At 38.4% G+C, this 19,337-nt stretch overlaps 1 protein-coding gene across 4 annotated transcripts in view; it reads left to right on the top strand.

Moving 5' to 3' along the window:
- The first annotated feature begins 1,050 nt into the window (after positions 1-1,050).
- The window catches only part of macf1b (microtubule actin crosslinking factor 1b), a 29,409-nt gene continuing 11,122 nt past the window's right edge, over positions 1,051-19,337 (top strand). Inside the window, exons 1-20 of one of the 4 annotated variants that reach the window (XM_077720920.1) lie at positions 1,051-1,372; positions 1,468-1,526; positions 2,553-2,664; positions 11,631-11,687; positions 11,807-11,980; positions 13,064-13,230; positions 13,494-13,653; positions 13,742-13,826; positions 14,296-14,540; positions 15,212-15,331; positions 15,443-15,550; positions 15,620-15,838; positions 16,581-16,784; positions 17,338-17,569; positions 17,708-17,934; positions 18,019-18,141; positions 18,227-18,328; positions 18,410-18,511; positions 18,636-18,800; positions 19,118-19,273. In XM_077720920.1, coding sequence (XP_077577046.1) covers positions 1,334-1,372; positions 1,468-1,526; positions 2,553-2,664; positions 11,631-11,687; positions 11,807-11,980; positions 13,064-13,230; positions 13,494-13,653; positions 13,742-13,826; positions 14,296-14,540; positions 15,212-15,331; positions 15,443-15,550; positions 15,620-15,838; positions 16,581-16,784; positions 17,338-17,569; positions 17,708-17,934; positions 18,019-18,141; positions 18,227-18,328; positions 18,410-18,511; positions 18,636-18,800; positions 19,118-19,273 — 2,856 coding nt within the window. In that variant the 5' untranslated portion in view covers positions 1,051-1,333. Of the gene's footprint in view, positions 1,373-1,458; positions 1,527-2,552; positions 2,665-7,337; positions 8,034-10,785; positions 11,475-11,630; positions 11,688-11,806; positions 11,981-13,063; positions 13,231-13,493; positions 13,654-13,741; positions 13,827-14,295; positions 14,541-15,211; positions 15,332-15,442; positions 15,551-15,619; positions 15,839-16,580; positions 16,785-17,337; positions 17,570-17,707; positions 17,935-18,018; positions 18,142-18,226; positions 18,329-18,409; positions 18,512-18,635; positions 18,801-19,117; positions 19,274-19,337 lie in introns of those variants that run through there. The other 3 variants (XM_077720918.1, XM_077720919.1, XM_077720917.1) reach the window with 3 other exon arrangements.

Raw genomic sequence — 19,337 nt, 5'->3', positions numbered from 1 at the left:
TGACAAGCTTGCATAATATTTGTCCACTATTCACTGCTTATTTTGCATCCTCATAAATCCTGAGTTCCTGCCACACTTAAAGATGATGTCAGACTTCATTTCACCTCTGACGCAGACCTGCCTTCTGTTCATTTTGTTGTAAGTTGTTCCGCTTTTCCATCTTGCTTTTAGTTTTAATTTTATCATTTTTATTCTTTAAATATATTATAGTATACATGTTTTTTTTAACAGAGCCCCAATTATTCATATGTTAATGAATTCAACATTTTTTTTATTTTAGATACTATTACTGTTAAACTATATTTGTTTTGCTTCTTTTAACAGCTCCCCCCTCAGTGTCTCCAAATTCCTCCTTTGAGCACAGCTTTCCAGATGGTCCCTTTTTATTACTCTGAGGGATATTTCAATCAATGTGATAATCACCTTGAAGCACAGGTACAGTAAATAGATCATTTGTGTTTAATTTCTACAAAGTGTTTACTTTCAATCCTTGACCATGATTTTATTTTGAGTTCAGCATGAATTTGGTTATAATTTGTTTAGTTTTAGCTTTTCCATCATTTTTGTTTCTCATATTTGATTAGCACAGAGACCGTCTTGAGTCATCTTTTCTGGAATCTTCATCTTCATGGACCATATTTTATGCCACAAAATCCACCACCTTCCAACACCAAAAACTTCACAAAAGTCATGGTGTTTTATCCAAAACGAAAAAGAGGAGCAGCATATGTATTAATACTGCATTTGTTTCAACTTCAGATAGATATATTCTGTTAACTGTTGCCCTGTTTTAAATTTTCATTCATTTATTTATTTTTATTTGGTAACAATGTTCAGCGTTTTTGTTTTCATTTATTTATTTTGTTTTAAATTTGGCACAGTAATAGTAATGTGACATATTGGTTCATTTTAAACAAAGGAATTTGCATCTAGGAAGATTTTACTTTCTACAGTGTCACATTTTTTTAATGTTCTTTTTGGTTTTCATTTATTCAAGTAAATTACAGTATCTTTTTTTTGGAAGCACACCTTGTGTAAATATCCCGTCAAACTTCCTGTCTACCATTATAACAAAACAATGGGAGGTAGTGGTGTAAATGATTATTTAATTTTATCTATTTGTCAATTTTCAACACCGCTTTCCATTTAAATATTGTTATTTTTTTGTGAAACAGTATATTGGTGTTAGTAATGGTATGTATTATACATTTTAAATTGTATATATTTTTCTCTGTGCTAACATCAGCAAATTACACCAATCAAGACTTCAAGCGAGGACAGTGAAGAATTTATCTCAATTACTTCCTCTCAAAACTTTCTTTACTCTTTAAATATGAATCAATCCACATCAGAACTTTCTTTACGCAGTGAGGTAAGAATGTAAAGAATGAAAATGTATTGTCCAAACTCTTCATAGACTTTGTATGTGTTGAAATGTGTCACACGGAATGTTCATGTATTTTGCAGGATATAGAAGGTGATTTGTCTGAATCAACAACTTCTACATCACAAGGTCATCAAGGCTGGTATGCATACAAAGAAGATAATATTGAAGAAGTTTCTAGTATTAACTCACTAGAAATCAATGACACGGTTGACAAAAAAAATGGTTAGACTAAGGATAATAATGGAATTACGTTTGAAATTTGAAAATTAAAGTATAATATATTATACTAAAGCTTTGAGAGGCTAGGATACTGATCTCTGAGCTAATGCACAGCCAGTCTTGTTTTGCTATTTGTACAGTATTCTTTGCTTCAACTTGGGGCTAAATTCTGAACATTTGTTTGACTAAAGTAGCATGAACCTTAACAGAGTTCAAAACTTAATACGTACTAATGAACTATTGGACATGGTGTAAAAAAAAAGTGTATTCAAACAAACACTTTAATAACTTAAACAGGATCTTAGAAAATAACAAAGACTCGGAAATCAAATCACATACCTAAATCTGACAAGGAGGGATAGGAAAGCAAGGAACGCACACGGATCGAGGTAACGAGGAAAAATGGCATGGACAAACAAAAGCAGACGATCCGATGAATGACATAAAAATCTTTGGGGTTTAAATAGACTGACATGGGTTGACGAGACAATTAGAACACCTGGGAAACATGAAGGAGCAAGCAGGGAATACACCAGAGGCGGAGAAATGACCCGGACAGCACAATTGCGGAAAAAAAGCAGAAAACCAAGCAACTCTAACAATATGCATAGATCTCTAAAGTTTTGATGTTTGATGCCTGTACCTTGGCAGCAGGAAGTTTCAACTCCCCCACAGGTTTACGATTTGAGTGAGGTCAGGCTTAGTCAAAATACTGGGCACCTTGATGTGTTTTTTTGCCGTGTTTTCACTTATAATTTTAATCCGAACATTGATTGGATTAAATAAATTTGGTCTACGTAAACTAGCCATTGGTGATCAAATTCTACAGGAAATTTTGTCAAAAGACAATAGTCAATATGGTTCCAAAACAATGTGCATAATAATAATATTTTATTTGACTGCTATTTCATGAGATTAACATTGCAAACTGTTGTTTGTGTTTCAGGAGAGACAAAGAGGATTTCAACCAATGGCAGTGTGAGTTTAAGGGTCAACTCCGAGCTCTAGAACAACGGCTGAACTGCATTGAGATGAGGCTGCCCCCCTTTGAGTACAAGGTCAGTTAGTTTGTTCTTAATGTTGTGATATCACTCATCTCGCCTGTTCTTTTCTCTAACATCCAACATCAACATTTTTGTATTCATAAAAAAAAGTTTGAAAAATAACTGTCTCAATTGTTTGCTCTATAAAGTGCCCCTTATAAATCACCCTCACATTTTTTTACAGGAACATATTTTTTTTATTATTATTTGTTAATATTTAAGAAGCACTGCAATAGAAACCTCAGGTACTATTGACACGGGATATTTACACAAAAGACAGGCAGTTCATGAACATGTAGAATTCCACAAATTAGCCGTGCTGAACTAAAAACTGCTCACAGTGGGGAGTAAAGTAGTGGTTTATCTTAATATCCACATGTCCATTGTGTAAATGTAGTTATGGATGGCTGCCCTTCTCTTTGACTTCAGCCCAACTTCCCTGAACATGATAAGAAAACTGATGACTTGCCCCCACCCAGACATACTCGCATGGAAATCTTCACTTCAGCTCCTGCAGGGAAACTTCTTTAGACCACAGTGGGGCAGATATGTGGGGGAATCAGGCTTTTTGTTGCTTGTCTGGGAAGCCAGGCTGCACAAGTGTTTGGTATTGGAGGCCCTTTGCACACATGAATGAACCCACTGAAAAGGCATTAAATTCTACAAGGAAAGGGCATGGTAAAAAAAGATCTCCTCTCATGTCATTTTCTGAACCGCTTTATCGAATTTAGGGTCGCGGAAGGTGCTGGAGCCTATCCCAGCTGACAGAGGTGGGTGACACCCTGAATCGGTGGCCAACCGATTGCAGGGCGGAGGAGACGGACAACCATACACACTCACACCCCTTCCAAAGGGCAATTTAGAATGTCCAATCAGCCTACCATGCATGTTTTTGGAATGTAGGGAGTGAACCGGAGTATACTGTGAAAACCAGAGTACCCAGAGGAAACCCACACAGGCCCGGGGAGAACATGCAAACTCCACACAGGTGGACGCGACCTGAATTTGAACCCAGAACTGTGAGGCCGATGCGCTAACCACTTGCGCCATATATTAAATAAATAAATAAAAATGGAGATCATTTTAGTAAATGCTCTCATATTTATTCATTTTTTATTAAAAATTGTCATATGAATGTTTGTATCAGGAACATGCAGTATTATGTATGCATGAAAAGACCGGCATAAAAAAAGTAATACAAGGCAGCCCGGTGGAATGAGTGGTTAGCACTTTGGCCTCGCAGTTCTGAAGTCGAGGGTTCAACCCCAGGCACCAATGTTATTAGCTGACCTCTATTTGCTCCTTACGAATCACTATTCAGGGCAGCACAGCATTATGCCAGCCAGGCTGTGGTGTGTCATCGCAAACTACCTGAATTATTGTTGTACCAAACCCGATCCTAGTAATGGAATAGACAAGCATTTGAATGTCTGCATTAGTTTCAGCAAGCAGTAAAATAGCAGGCCCTAAAGAATTGTGAATGCAGTGTCTCCTCTCATCCAGCACACAGTCATTGTCGTGTTAAGTAGCTATTGCTATTTGGCTGTTCTGGACCAATGGGAGCATGTCCTCATACAAACCTCTGCATTTATATAGAAAGAATTTCAACTACTGTTGTTTACTGTATAAATCCATCATGCTATAATACAGACTTTAAATGGGTTGCCTAGTCTATTGAGCATTATAGACTTTAACTCAGTTGTTGCCATGCAGTTCATCACCATTTGAGTTCACGCTGAAGTCTACCATTGCCATATTTTATTGGCAGACAGCTTGAATAGTCATTGTAATCAGACACGGTCCGTGACCCTTGGGTGACTCTTGGTTAGGAAATGCACAATAAAGTAGTGCTACTCGTTCACATGAAGGGAGTGATCTAAATGTGAGATTATATACTCTGGTTTTTGAGCCAGGGTCGTCAATGTACTATTAATTATTATTATTGTTGTTTTTGTTATTGCTGTTATGCGGCCTGTCAGCTGAATGGTTAGCGCGTCGTCCTCACAGTAGAGGACCTGGGTTTAAATCCAGGTCTGTCCACCTGTGTGGAGTTTGCATGTTCTCGCCGGACCTGTGTGGGTTTTTTCTGGGTACTCTGGTTTCCCCCCACATTCCAAATACATGCTTGATAGACTGATTAGACACTCTAAAAAGTCCCTAGTTATGAGTGTGGATGGTTGTTTGTCTCATTGTGCCCTGCGATTGGCTGGCCAGCAATTCAGGGTATGCCGTGCCTCTGGCCCAAAGTCAGCTGGGACAGGCTCCAGCACCCCCTCCCCCCCAGACCCTAGTGAGGATAAAGTGTTTAAACCAGGGAGATTATTAGTATTATTATTATTGTTATCATTATTGTATATATCACAATTGAGTGACTCCATACCCCATGACATCGTGCATAATATTTTCTGGCTCTGGGGAGATAGAACATTTAAATACTGCTCATTATATGGCTGATCCCTCTACTCGCAAACAATTATTCACAACATAATTGTAATTTCCAGAAAATGGGAGCCCATCCTGGCCCTGGAAACCCAGTTGTGAAGTGCCAAGGCTTCCATTCAGTTTTTCTTTGAATCGGCCTCTTTGGGTGATAAATGAATGTGGATGAATGGTGCTTCTGAGTTGACCCAAAGAATGAACCCACTTTTTTTCCCCCTCACATACAATGTTAATTACTATGTTCTGGGAACGACTCATTGAGGTCTTATTTGCTTGAATTTAAATAAAAGCGCATCATTCGAGAATGAAGAGGAGTGGCCAAAACAATGCTGCAATTATCCTCTTTTCTTAGACTCAGGTTTCTACTCCAATAACAACTTATTCAGATTCCATTTCTCTTTAAATCCATGCTGTTTTATGTCCAGTTCATGGTCAGTGTAAATATCAAATTCCAAATCGAAGTACATGAAATCAATAACAATATATGTAATTTTATACTGAATAGTGTAAGCCACCTCGTGATGTAGACATTCACCCACATGTGACTGACTGGCGACCAGTCTAGGGTGTAATCTGCCTCTCGCCCAAAGACTGCTGGGTTAGGCTCCAGCAACCCCCGCAACCCTTTCGAGGATGGGCGGTATGAAAGATAAATGAATGAAAAAAAAAGGCACACCATTGCAGTGATTTTGTTTTTCTTAAATTCGATGTGAAAAATGTTCTTCAGTTTAACCTAGAGATTGATTCAATATGAACATACAACATTATTTTAATTTTTCTTATTATTACACTGCATGCGGGAAAAAAAAAACGCAACAGTTTGGACAAACCACAAATCACAAAAAGGGTTTGGCACAGTTATATTACCTTTGCTGCCATGGGTATTCTTTTTTTATTTTTTTTAATAATTGTAAACTTATTCATTTAGGGGGCGGCCCAGCGGATGTGTGGTTAGCATGTCGGCCTCACAGTTCTGTGTTCCTGGGTTGAAATCCAGGTCGCTCCTCCTGTGTGGCTATATGAAGTTTGCATGTTCTCCATGGGCCTCACGATACACTGTTTTCCTCCCAAAAACATGCATTGTAGGCTGATTGGACACTCCAAGTTGCCCCTACTTATGAGTGTGAGTGTCAATGGTTGTCATTCTCCATGTTCCCTGCGATTGGCTGGCCACCGATTCAGGGTGTCCCCCGCCTACTGCTTGTATAAGCTCCAGAACACCCCGCGACCCTTGTGAGGATAAGCGGTTCAGAAAATGAATGAATATTTATTTAGGCAATTGGGAATGAGTTTTAATTTGGAATGCTTACTAGGCAGAAAATAGCAGAGTGAACCAAGCAAAAAAAGCCATTACCTTATCCAGTAAACTTGGCCAATAAGGTGAATCTTCTTGATAGATAGAACTGTCAATTAAAAAAAATGATAATAATAAGAATGTTGAATTGCATGCATGTGCATTGTTTTAAGCTAAAAGTTAAACTGGCTTTCGAAAACATTCAACTCACTGACCTTGTGAAGTAGGTGGAAAGAAGGTAACCTCATGCGTGTCTGTTAATTGGAATTGCTGAATAGGATGGAGTGTCGTTTTATGCACGGTACAACCATGCATGTGTTAGTTGGATTTGGTTCATTACTTGGCTGGCTGGAGAAACACAGTAGTGACAATATAAAGAGGGCACAATTGAGAGCGTCTAAAACCTCTGGGAAATGACTAGTGTATGCACTACTTGTTTGTGCATAAATACAATTCCACAAAATTCTAATTCCTATTTTCACGGTAAGAATAAAAATCTTCTTTTTAGCTAAAACTCCCAAATGTATCCCATGCTTTGTTACGCACATCCAAGATGTTCAAGTGAATTGTTGCAGTAAAGTTGCATTTTTAGTTCCCAGTGTAACAAGACATGATATAATGTCACAATAGGGGTTCTTCTTTTGCTTTTCAACACTCAAAAGGGAGTACAACCCCCATTTTGGGGGTTTGTGTCATCAGTATTTGTTTCTGTACTGGATTACTTTTAATAGTAGTAAACTTTAAAAATGTAATCAGTGGTGTTTTACAGTAATTCACTTATTTTATTGCTAAGGAAACTGCTGCACTGACTCTGAATGAAACACAAGGGGGTTGGGATTATTGAATGAGTGGGTGGGTATCAGAGTGGGTGTTGGCCTCTTCTTTTGTAGGCTGCACTTCTCTCCTTCGCCACCATAAGGGGGGAATGGGCTTAGGCAGCTGTCACTTAACATGTGAATGTTTTGAGGGTGGCCCGGAGGCTTTAGAAACTCTCCTCTTTTTTGCCCACACTCACTCGAGCAGTTTTTTTACGCTGCATTCAGATCCAGAGGAGGGTGGGTGTGAGAGGGAAACCACGGAAAAGGTAAAATAGGGGCACTTTGCCATCCAGTTGCCTAGAATAGGAACAACCGGAGATGAATGGATCTACCAGAGTGAAACCTTCAGGGATAAGCTACTCTTGGCAAGGAATGGTGGGGGTTTAACTGAGTCGTTGGAATTGTCTCCAACTACGTGCACTATCCCATCAGTGGCGTTAACAAGCAAGGAATTCCTCTATCACAGCTCCCACAACAAAGAAGAAAGGGAGAGGAGCAGAGCCGGTGGGAGGAGAAGTGAGTGGATGGGGAGGGGTGCACTGTGACGGGAAAGGAGGAGGACATTGTTTCCCTGTGACTGTGGGCAACGAAAAAGCATGAGTTATCAGGACATGTGCTTGGTTGTGTTTAGAAAACATGTTTGTAGGTGAGCATTTGTAAATGAGTGAGAGTGAATGAGAGTGTTTTCAAGGAAGCATGGGTGTGTTTGTGTGCACAGGCTGTAGTTTGGGATGTTGGAATTGGGAGGCCATTCAAAGGATGCTCAGACAAAGCATTTTTTTCTTTTGAATGCTGAATAGAGACTGGCTGGATTCCTTTACTCGTGATTTAGGGTAAGTTATAGTCAATGTAATCTCAAACTGCTAAAACTTCCAAAATTAGACTGCACAAAAATGTGTGTTTGGACAATGCTGGCCAGTGCTTCAACTGGGTATTCACATGGTAATGAAGAAATTGGGACTTTATTTTGTAGATATTTCAATGAAATTCCATTCTTTGGACAGACAGGACAAATTAGCCACAAAAAATAGTTTTAGTTGATCAGTTCAGGTGTACTGTTTACCTATTTCATACCCATTCATAACTTTCAAACTGTGACCTTGTACAGTATTCACACCCCCTTTAAGGAGAGTCTCACCACTAAATTATTAGCTTCTATGCGTGTTCATGAACTACTAAACGGATCACTATTTTATTAGCTCACCTAAAGGATAATGTCAAAACTAAATTGCACTTGACTTCAGTGATTGATAATTATTACTCTGAAACTAATTACAGATCACCTCAATAGTCAGTTTTTTTTGTTCATGTTCTGTAGATTAATCAGTCTTGGACAAAACATGAGAAAACATTTGTGCATGTTTCTTTATATAATATTAATCAAGTTTTAAATTATTACATAAAAAATATTATAGGACAGGTAGGGTTGTCAGGTAGAGTCAGTGAGTTGTAGAACACCTGTCAAAAAGTATGGAATCATCCATCTTGCGGCATTGCTCAGTTATTTAATTGTGTGGGAAAAAGGCAGATCATTGAGTTGACTAAAAAATAAACTAATTTCAAATGGCACATTTCTAGCTTTAGGAAACTTACAACTATTTTTTCTTTTCTTTTCAGAAAATACTATATATTCAAGATATGTAACAGAACTGCTAGAAATAACATACGGAAAATGAAATTTACATACATAATATCGTTAGAAACTATCATTTACAGTAAAAAACTATAATCAAAAATAAGTTACAATGTGCAAAAGCTGTACAAAAGTCATAATTATTCAGTGTTGAATCACAAATCTTCAATGTGCATGTTGATGATGTTGGGAATTCTATTCGGTGTCATTCACTGAGATTTGCAAAGGCACTGATAATAAGGAGATTCATAAGCAGGAACATTGCTGTTGCATATTTAATAAATGCACAGGTTTATGTTGAAATGTTGCACACCGTTTTTATCTCATCAATTCAAGATATATCAGGGAATGATCAGATTATTCTTCAAGATGACAATCAACTATTCATCGAGCAAAACACTTTAAAAACACACATGTAAAATCAATGTCATGGTCTTTGAATAATCTGGATCTTAATACAACTGAAAATCAGCTGTGCAATTTGAAGAAAATGGACCATAATAAGACTCCAAAATGAAAATATGATCTGGCACCAGCAATCAAAGGTATTTGAAGCAGCATTAAAAGCACCATTTGTCAATTATTAAAGTTCATCCCTAGGAAGATGCTAGCTGTTACAAAAGGCAAGGTGATACAACAAAGTATTATAATTATTCATCTTCCGTAACGAGACAGAAAACCATTCGTAAATGCAATCATACCACCACCAAGCGTGAATCGATCACATCCTTACCTGTACTGAAGGCAAGCAAGTGAACCCCTACATTATCAGATGGCTCAGTATTTAATATATGTCTATTTAAACATGCCAAATTGTTTTAACTCAGAATTGAGTGGTTCATTTTAAATTGTTTCCTTTTCAGCCAAAACTGAATGATTTTCTTTCTCATCGGTCTGCAAATTATTTATAACTTCCAACAGCTACATTTTTGTTTAAGTTAGAAAGTTGCCATTTAAATGACTTAAGTTTTATATTCCCTATTTTTTGCTTAAAAAAAACAATAAATCAAAAAATTAGCAAGTAGGTTGTCATTGAACAAATGGTGAATTTTGCATATGCCAGTATGATTAATGGCGATGCTCACTTGACTAATTAACAGTAATGTTAGGACATGTGGCAATAAAAGATGGCACGCCCTTGCCCTTGAAATGTAAGCCCTTGTGGACGTGGCCACATATTCAATATTATGTCCCCCACAACCAAGACTCATTGGTGGGTGGCGCAATGAAGTAACTGGGTAATCATTGATCTAGAGGCTGGTTCTTTGTCTGGGCCCAGGGTCTGATCTGACGTAGTACTCCCCTGAGGATTTGTTGACTGCATCAGCTGCCTGGTGAGACATACATTACATGACAGGTCATTAGTAATGCACATTAAGGCATCATGTTGTACTCTCATTTAGTTAAAAGCCATGTTCTCTAAAATGAAGAGCTTTCACATTTGTGAGAAAAAGGAAATTCCAATTTGGCGCCGGAGCTAATAATCCCCTATTTTTCATGGCAACAGAGTCTTTTGTGACCCAAAAATCACAACTGGGATGAAAACAAAAAGTTGCAGTTATTTGCAGTCTCATAATTACATACAAATTTGGGTCAAACATATGTTGACACCGTAAATAATGGTGAGATCAGTTTAACAGAAGTGGTTCCCTTAGACTTGGCTGACTGACTAAACATATTTGGGTCATTGCCATTGGTTGTTCATGCTGACAGTGGGATCCTTGACAAGGCTGTCACATAGATTTGTAAGGCCAGAATACATATTCTAACTGGCAAAGTGAGATCAAACGTTTGCATGTGGTGCAGCAAGCTGTGCCAAGTGTCTCAGCCAGTGTTCTTTCTGGCCAAGAAACAAATAATGAATAAAATGTGTTTCATTTAATCTGTGTCATGTAGTAGTAGAGCTAAAAAAGCAATGTACTTTGCTTGATGATTTATTTGTCTTATTTTAGGTAGCTAAAGGAGATTCCACATGCATGGCTGAGGGTTCTTGCCTCAATTATTACCTCATTAGCCTCTGGGCTGAAGGATTATGGGAAACCTCATAAGTCGACCCAGCTGTCTGGGCCAGAAGTCCAAGCATGTGCGGTCAGATGAGGACTTCCTGAAGGAGTGTTACCAAAGGCCAAAAGAGTGGCAGCCTGTTCAACGTGGCGAGGATAAAGGAAAAGAGAATGTGGTGGAAACAGGAAAAGAAACACAAGAACTTCACAGACAAGATGGAGCTAATACACCAGTTTCTGACAAACCTCTTCGCAGTTCCCCTGCCTCCACAATTCGGAGTAACAGTACTTTGGATAATGCTTGGCAGCGCACGCCCTCGCCTATGAAAACATCACAGAATGGGACACTAACCAGAAGAACTGTGCTCCCAGATTATTCAAGATCTCCCTTGGCCTACCCTGATAAGACCGGTGCTGAGAGAAGGTCTAGTTTTCAAAGGAGAGACTCTAGAGAAGGGAGTCCCTGGTCCTGGAAGACTGTGGCTTCCCGAGAAGTGACAGAAGTGACAGAGGTGACAGAAACTATTGTCACTGAGATCCTGGAAGTAACAGAGTACCCAACGGGGGATAAGGGAGGGGACCCCATAATCACAAGAACTGTTCGAGTCCTGAATGGAGTTGCACAAGAGCTTGCAGAGGTCGATACAAAAAACTCTTTTAACCACCTCAGACAACATAATTTCATCCATGTCATCTCTGCTTTCTAAACTAAACCGACATGCTCTGTTTAACTCCAATGTTTCATTTCAATGACTTTCAACGTGCATTAAATTACATTTTTCTTTACTTCACAGCTCCAAAACGATGGACACTCAAGCTCAGACCAAGATTCCTATGTGGATAAATGGAGGGTATGTTTAATTTAAAAACTCTTTTACTGCCCCACAATATAAAAAATGCTTAAAAGTTCCTTACCTCCCTTATTAATTTTTATTTATTGGGTCAATATTTTGTGATGGTCTTTTTAAAGGATAAAACCAAGTCTGCATTGGCTCTGGGAAACATATTTACCGATTCCGAGAGCTTTCTTCAGAGCCTGGAAGCCTTGCTGACATGGGTGTGTGAAATAGAGGAGCTGACAGCTAATCAGAAACCTCCATCTTCAGAGGTCAAAGTGGTGAAAGCACAGCTTCAAGAACAAAGGGTTTGTTCTCCCTGTCATTTCACACTTGATAATCATTTTAGATTACCTTCTTTAGGGAAATGCACCAATATGCATAGGTATGTTATAGAAATCAGCTTTACCTTTTTGCTGTCAACTCAGCTACAAATTGGATTGGATAACTTTTATTCATCCCGTATTCAGGAAATTTTGTTGTCACGGTAGCAAGAGGGTGATGATGCAGAAATAGGAAATTCATTTTATACATAAGTAAATAGTTAATAAGTAAGTCAATAAATAAATACATGAATAAATATTAAAATATGTATAACATTTTCTGACAAGAAGTGACAAAAAATCGCAATGTAAAGACAGGCAATGTAGACCAAAAGATAGCAGGCGAAATCTCCAATATGAACACTTGACATAGAAGTAGGCTTAGAGAGAATTTTAAGATATATATTAATGATATAAAATGCAAATATTTTAAAGAGTTAAGTTTATGGCTACATAACTGATGGGGAGGGATTTATTCCTCTTTGTTAGGTAGCCAGGGACCCTTCACTCGTAAAAAATGTAAGGATTTCAAAAGGTTGGAGGCCTACAATTGTTTTTTATTTTTCATAGGAAAGGTGCACCTGATTGTAAAGTACGTTAGTGTGATGGGTTTGATCCATGTGGATAGTATTTCTCTATTCATTTTAACTTTGTAACTAGTTTTTTTTTTATTAATGTATTTATTATTTGTTTCATTTATGGATTTGTTGAATTATCAGTGGGTTAATCTGGCCCTAGGTATGATTGTGAGCATGAATGGTTGTCCGCCACCTTGTGCTCTGTGATCGGCTGACCACAGGGTGTCCTCCTGCCTAGTGCCGATAGTCAGCTGTGACTCTTGTGAGGGTAACTGGTTCAGAAGATGAATGAATGAATTAACCCATGCATGTGATTGTGAGCGTGACACATTATTTGTCTATAAGTGACCTGCTGCAATTGGCTGGTGTTCTGCCTCCTGCATCTAGTAGTAGGCGGGGCAAGGCTCGAGGAATATCTTTTTGAAGATCAAATTGTAAAATGAATGAATGGATAATCATGAATCCTCACCCAAGCATGATATTATTTTAGCTCCTGCAGCGTCTCCTGAAAGACCGACAGAAATGTATGCAGACTATGATGTCAGAGGGTCCTCGGCTTGCAGAGGCCCACCCAGGAGAAGAGGGGGAGCAAGCTCGTGTCAAACTCTCTGCTCTCAAACTGAAGTGGGAGTCTGTACAGCATGCGGCAGAACAAAGGTCAACCACTTTTTCAGGCAATGTCACACTTCAACACAAATACTCCACCATATAAATTATATATACATATATGTATATATATATATATATATATATATATATATATATATATATATATATATATATATATATATATATATATATATATATATATATATATATATATATATATATATATATATATATATATATATATATATATATATATATATATATATATATGTATATATATATATATATATATATATATGCATATTTTTTAGGCGGAAAAATCTAGAGGAGGTTCTACCTATGGCTCAACTCTTCCATGAAGGTGTGGAAAATCTACAGCAATGGCTCATATCTGTTGAGCAGGCCTTTGCTGAACTACGGAACGCTGAAAGAGTGATGCTTCAACTTTCAGAAGCCACAGGGAAGGCAAAGGTTAGAAATCTAGAGAGCTCTTCTCATAATGTGTTTTAGTTTTTTGTTGTTGAAGAATAGAACTTAACATGGGGTCTTTTCATTTCAGGAACTCACTGATGAGATCCAGGTTAAAACTACAGATCTTGCTAGAGTTCAGGAAACAGGTCATGAACTCATGGAAATTATTTCAGGTAATTGCAAACTTCCATTCAAAACAAGGGAATGTGGTGATAATTGAAAGGAATGTTGCATTGAATTTTCTTCCCTGTTTCTTTTTTTAATACAAATTTAATGTGTTGACTGGAAGCACATGACATACATCATACCTTTAGAAGGTGACCCAATAAGTATCTACTCCTACAGTATGAGCCACTAGGTAAATCCAGTGACATTAAACACCAAGGGAACAATCATTATCATTAACATGTGTAGCGCTAAACAAATAAATAAAGGCCTCCCTACTTCCCTGGTAAAAATCCAGGATCTGATGCTGGATTTCTTGATGTTTTCATACTGCAACAAAGCACAGCAAATATATTATATAGATATTCTAGCTTCTAAAATGTTGTGAGTCACAGATACAGAAATACATTTCTTCAAATTAACTTTGCAAACATGTCTACTCTCACATACTGATTACTGGTATGACTGTGATTTCAGAAGAGGAAGAACACCAGGTGCAGGAAAAATTAGATGCACTTCGTATCCGATGCTATGTCCTCAATCTAAGTAGTATGGATGTGCTCAAACGACTGGAGCAGGCTTTGGAGGCCTCCAGTCGCTGTACATCAAGTCAGGAGGACCTCCACCTCTGGCTGGGTCGAATTGAAAGAGAACTCCTGGGAACAGTAGGAGTAAACACACATGAAGAAGATGCAGTGCTGTGTACAGCTGAAAGACACAGGGTGAGTTCAATGTTCAAAACATGCGAATTATTATCTTGCGTTGTTTGTTTGTTTTTATTTTGCTATTCCAAAGCTTAAACCTACTGTATCTTATACGAGTGGTGGGAAAAATGATCCTCGAGGGCCAATGTGGGTGCAAGTTTTTGTTCCAGCCGATCCACCACACACTTTGACCAATGAGATTTTTGTAGAAAACAAGAAGCACCTGAGTGCAATCGGGATTGCACTTGTAGGACACCAGATTGGTGAAAAGGTGTCCTCTTTATGGTTTGGAATGAAAACCTGCACCCACTGCAGCCCATTGTGGAATAGTTTTCCCACCCCTGATCATATACAATAGTTTCTAAATCGTTACAGATTTTAAACATTATTATTTAATGATATACATTTCTGTCCCTCACGTATAAACATCTTAGCATAATTCTCCCATGATTAGAAGCAGCCAAGCAAATGTAAAGTAGTGTATTTTTAAGAATAGTCATGAAATATGGTTGTGCTGTACTGATTATTTTATTTGCACACTTTATTACAGTACATTGATATTATAAACCAGAAAAACAACAACTCTGACAGCTGAACCCAATTCAGGGAGGGATATGGCCATAATGTAACAATCAATGCATACATTAATGATGATTTAATGAATGATTTTTTTCAACATGTCTGGATAGCTGGAACAGGCAGTAGTGAAGGAAGTGGCTTGGTTTAAAGGTGCTGCACTTAGGCTTGAGAAGCTGAAAACTGTACACCTGGATCCAGAACTCATATCAGAACAACTCAGTGAGCAGAAGGTTGAGAACAATGAACATAATTTACTACATTTTTAATGTGACTGATTGGTGTTAATTGTTCAGTTTAAATTCTTCTTAGCAAATAAATCAGGTGTTTCATTTCCTGAATAGGCTCTGGCTGTGGAGATTTTACAACACAGATTCAACATTGAGAAGATGGTAAAAATCGCTGAAATCTTGCAAACATACAGTGATAAAATTGAAGCAAGAAATCTGCAGGTAAATGTGATACTTTCATACACAGTCAAATATGTCAAACATTCAATGAAAAGTATTCTCTCTATGCAGACCCCATTGGATGCCTTACAGGAACAATGCACCACCACATCAACCACTAATTCCCATGGAGTTCTGCAGCTTGAGCATGCTCAATCACTTCTTGTTCAGTTCTCAGAGAGCCATGCCGAGATTTCCCCATGGCTGGAAGAAACAGAAAACCTTGTGGAGCATCTCTCCATCAGCGCAGTTAACTATGAAACATTCCGTGAGCAACGAGACATTTTACAGGTAAAATTAGCCTTTTTTTCGGCACATTTGATCACTTTTTTCAGTTTTATAAACAAATAACCAACTTAGAATCATATGTTGAATGTTAGCTTCAATTATTATTTTTTACATTCCTGGTCTCTAATTATCAAGTGCCAGTTTTACTAACTGGTTAAATTTGATTTGTAATTACTAATATTGTGGATGCAAAATGAATGTAGTATTTGCATATACAACTTTCCCCAGAGGGCGGCCTGGAGATTTGAGTGGTTAGCACGTCGGGCTCACAGGTCTTGGGTCCTGGGTTCAAATCCAGGTCGGTTCGCCTGTGGAGTTTGCATGTTCTCCCCCGGCTAGCGTTGGTTTCCTCTAGGTACTCCAGTTTCCTCCGACATTCATGAACATGTATTGTAGGCCGATTGAACACTCTAAATTGCCCCTAGGTATAAATGTGAGCGTGAATGGTTTTCCGTCTCCTCATGCCCTGCGATCGGCTGGCCACCAATTCAGGGTGTCCCCCGCTCCTGGCCCGAAGTCAGCTGGGATAGGCTCCACCACCCCCCGTGACCCTAGTGAGGATAAAACCGTTCAGAAAATGAATGAAGGAATAAATACTTCCCCTAGTACATACACAATGAACTATGCAGTGTATTGCAAGTTTGGCAGATGCATTCCTTGGTGTGCCGAGTTACAAGATCAGCTTCTATTAGGAGTTTTATGTCAGTCTTGTTAAACTATTTAATTTTCTTCCTCCAACACTTAGGGTTTGAGAGAGTCAATAGCTGAACATCGGCCGTTGATCTCACGCTTATGCTCCCTGGCAAAACGCCTGTCAGAGCTGAATCCAATTCAGGGAGAAGGATTTTGTCGTAAAGCTACTGAGGCTGAGAAGCGGCACCAAGCCATCAGAGACCGGGTTAGGGAGACTGCCATTCTACTTGAAGAGTCCTTACCCAGATTCACTCAAGTAAGGTTCCACCAGTGTTAAAGAAAGAATACTAAGTCAATATAAATACATTCTAATAACTAATTTGTTTTATTTTATGTAAAAAAAAATACCATCTGCCAGCCACATCACAAGGTTTTTTTGAACGACGAATGGGTTTTGTTAACACTGTTTTGGAAAAGGAACTGGAAGTCAGCCAGACATACAAATTAACTCAACAACAGCACAGTCAAGAAAAAAATACTACAATATTCATTTTACAATTGAATCACTACTCTATAATGAAAGGAAAAGAAGACCATGCATTAAATTCAATGAGTAATTATATATTGCTCCTATTGTTTCCAAACTCAATATTGAATCAGTTCTAACAGATACTGACGAGAGCTTTCTAATATTAATGAAGCACTACTGTATCATTTTCTGCCAATTTTTAAGTGATTTAATTGAAATGTATACTAGCTGTGCATTTCTTGCAGATGGAGACTTTTTTTTACGTTGTAATTGAAAATGAGACCAAAAACCTAGTAGATCCTATTGTTGAGATAATGAAACAACCTGTCTTGTGTTGTAGCTGAATGAGAGGGTGAATCTTCTCAGAGGAAGTCTTGACCACCTACGCAGTCGCATCCAGACTCCAGCTTCCCTGCAATGCCTGACAGTGAGAATTCAAGAGCAGCTGCATGAAAATAAGCAAACACTGTCAGAATTGTCAAATTTAGAGCTCACTTTACAAGGTGTCAAAGCACAGGCAGAAAATTTGCTGACTAACACAAAGATGGCAGGGGATCCATCCATTAGCTCAGGTGATTGTCTAAATACTACTATTTTATTGTTATTGTTATAACACATGTTGTTATATAATCGCTATCTTCTCATTTGAATACTCTGTACTTATCATCATTCTTCCTAATAAAATATTTCATGCATATTTTCATTAATAGCAATAGAGAAGCAAGTTTCCACTCTTTCCCAACTGTTGGACCAGACACATAGTCAGGTTGAAGAAAGGGAAAGCTGGTTGCTGAAACTACTGGATCTCTCTGTAAAGTTTTGGAGTGATGTTGCGGATGTCACAGTGGCTCTCAACAATACTCAGCAAGGAGTGTTGGACCTCAACACAAGCCAAACAGACTCTGAGACAATCCAAAGGAGCTTAGAGCTGATGCAGGTAAACCTAGAATCTTCGAGCCTCACATTTTTATAAAACAAGTTGGTTGACATTATTATTCCTTTTCCTTCTGAAAACCAATAGACTCTCAGGGAGGATATTGACAGTTTACAAGGAGAACTAGACACGATTGGTGTTCTTGGAATGGACTTGATGTCAGAATGTGGGGACACGGACAAGCCAGATGTCACAAAGAGCATGGACGAAGTAAGCCATACATTTAAGTGAATAGTCTATGCAGTTAGATTGAAGAATGTAATGAGAGCAACCATGTGTTTGACATTTCTTTCAGCTTTATTGCCTGTGGAACAATTTGAGTAAATTGTGGAATGAATGCCATAAGAAACTGGAGGAGTCCCTGCAGATGGCCTTAAATTATCAGGACACTATGCAGGTGTGTATATGTATAGAAATAATGTGGATGAGATTGGTTGTTTGTTGGGCAATTTAAGCAACCGAACATTTTACATTTTAGGGACTTTTTGAGTGGTTGAAATCTGCAGAGCTGCGGTCAACTGAAGAGTTTATGGTAGGAACTGACCTGGAATCAGTCAAAGAGCAGCTACGTGAACTTAAGGTAACAATTCTCTCTGAGATGACCGCTGAAGCTATTGCATGAGTTCCTCCATATTTAGTGGTGTAATTTATTTGGTCATACCATTTGTTTTCTATATATCTGAATCTTTATTTGTTTCCCTTAGGAATTTAAGCGAGAACTTTACCAGAAGAAGATTGTAATAGAAAGCCAAAACCATCGCTTTGTGTGTAGATTGTCCCCAGGCTCAGAACGTCCATGCTCTGTCTCCCCGCTATGTGATTTCCGACTGCGTTGGGACAGCCTGGAGTCAGAGACTGTCAACAGACAAGTAACGTAGAATTTATGAATGAATAAATGTTTGTGTGTTTTCTCCGTGTACTCAGGTTTTCTCCCACATTCCAAACACATGAAGGGTAGCTTGATTTAACACTCAAATTTCCTATAGGTATGAGTGTGAGCGTGAATGCTTGTCTGTCTCCTCGTGCCGTGCGATTGGCTGGCCGCTAATTCGAGGTGTTCTCCGCCTTGTGCCCATACTAAGCTGTGGACCTGGTCCCGAACCTTCCGTGACCCTTGTTCTGCGTCTATATTTATATTTCCAATATTCTGTTCATTATATTCTGATATTTTTTTTCTTTTCTTCAGCATCAACTGGAGTGTGCACTGCTTGGACTGGGCCAGTTCCAAAACACACTTGATGAGTTACACACTTGGCTTACCCATACTGCTGAACAACTGCAGGGCAGAAAAACAATCAGCATCGACCTCCAGGCATGTGAAATAGAGTTGGCCAAACATAAGGTAATGATAAATTACTGCTCAAATCTAAATTTAAAATACCTAACCAAATTCAACATTAAAAAAT

The sequence above is a fragment of the Stigmatopora nigra genome, chromosome 7 (genome assembly GCF_051989575.1).
Source record: "Stigmatopora nigra isolate UIUO_SnigA chromosome 7, RoL_Snig_1.1, whole genome shotgun sequence".
Taxonomy (NCBI): Eukaryota; Metazoa; Chordata; class Actinopteri; order Syngnathiformes; family Syngnathidae; genus Stigmatopora; species Stigmatopora nigra.
Note: the sequence above shows the minus strand (reverse complement) of the source record. Positions and strands in the feature narration are given on the sequence as shown.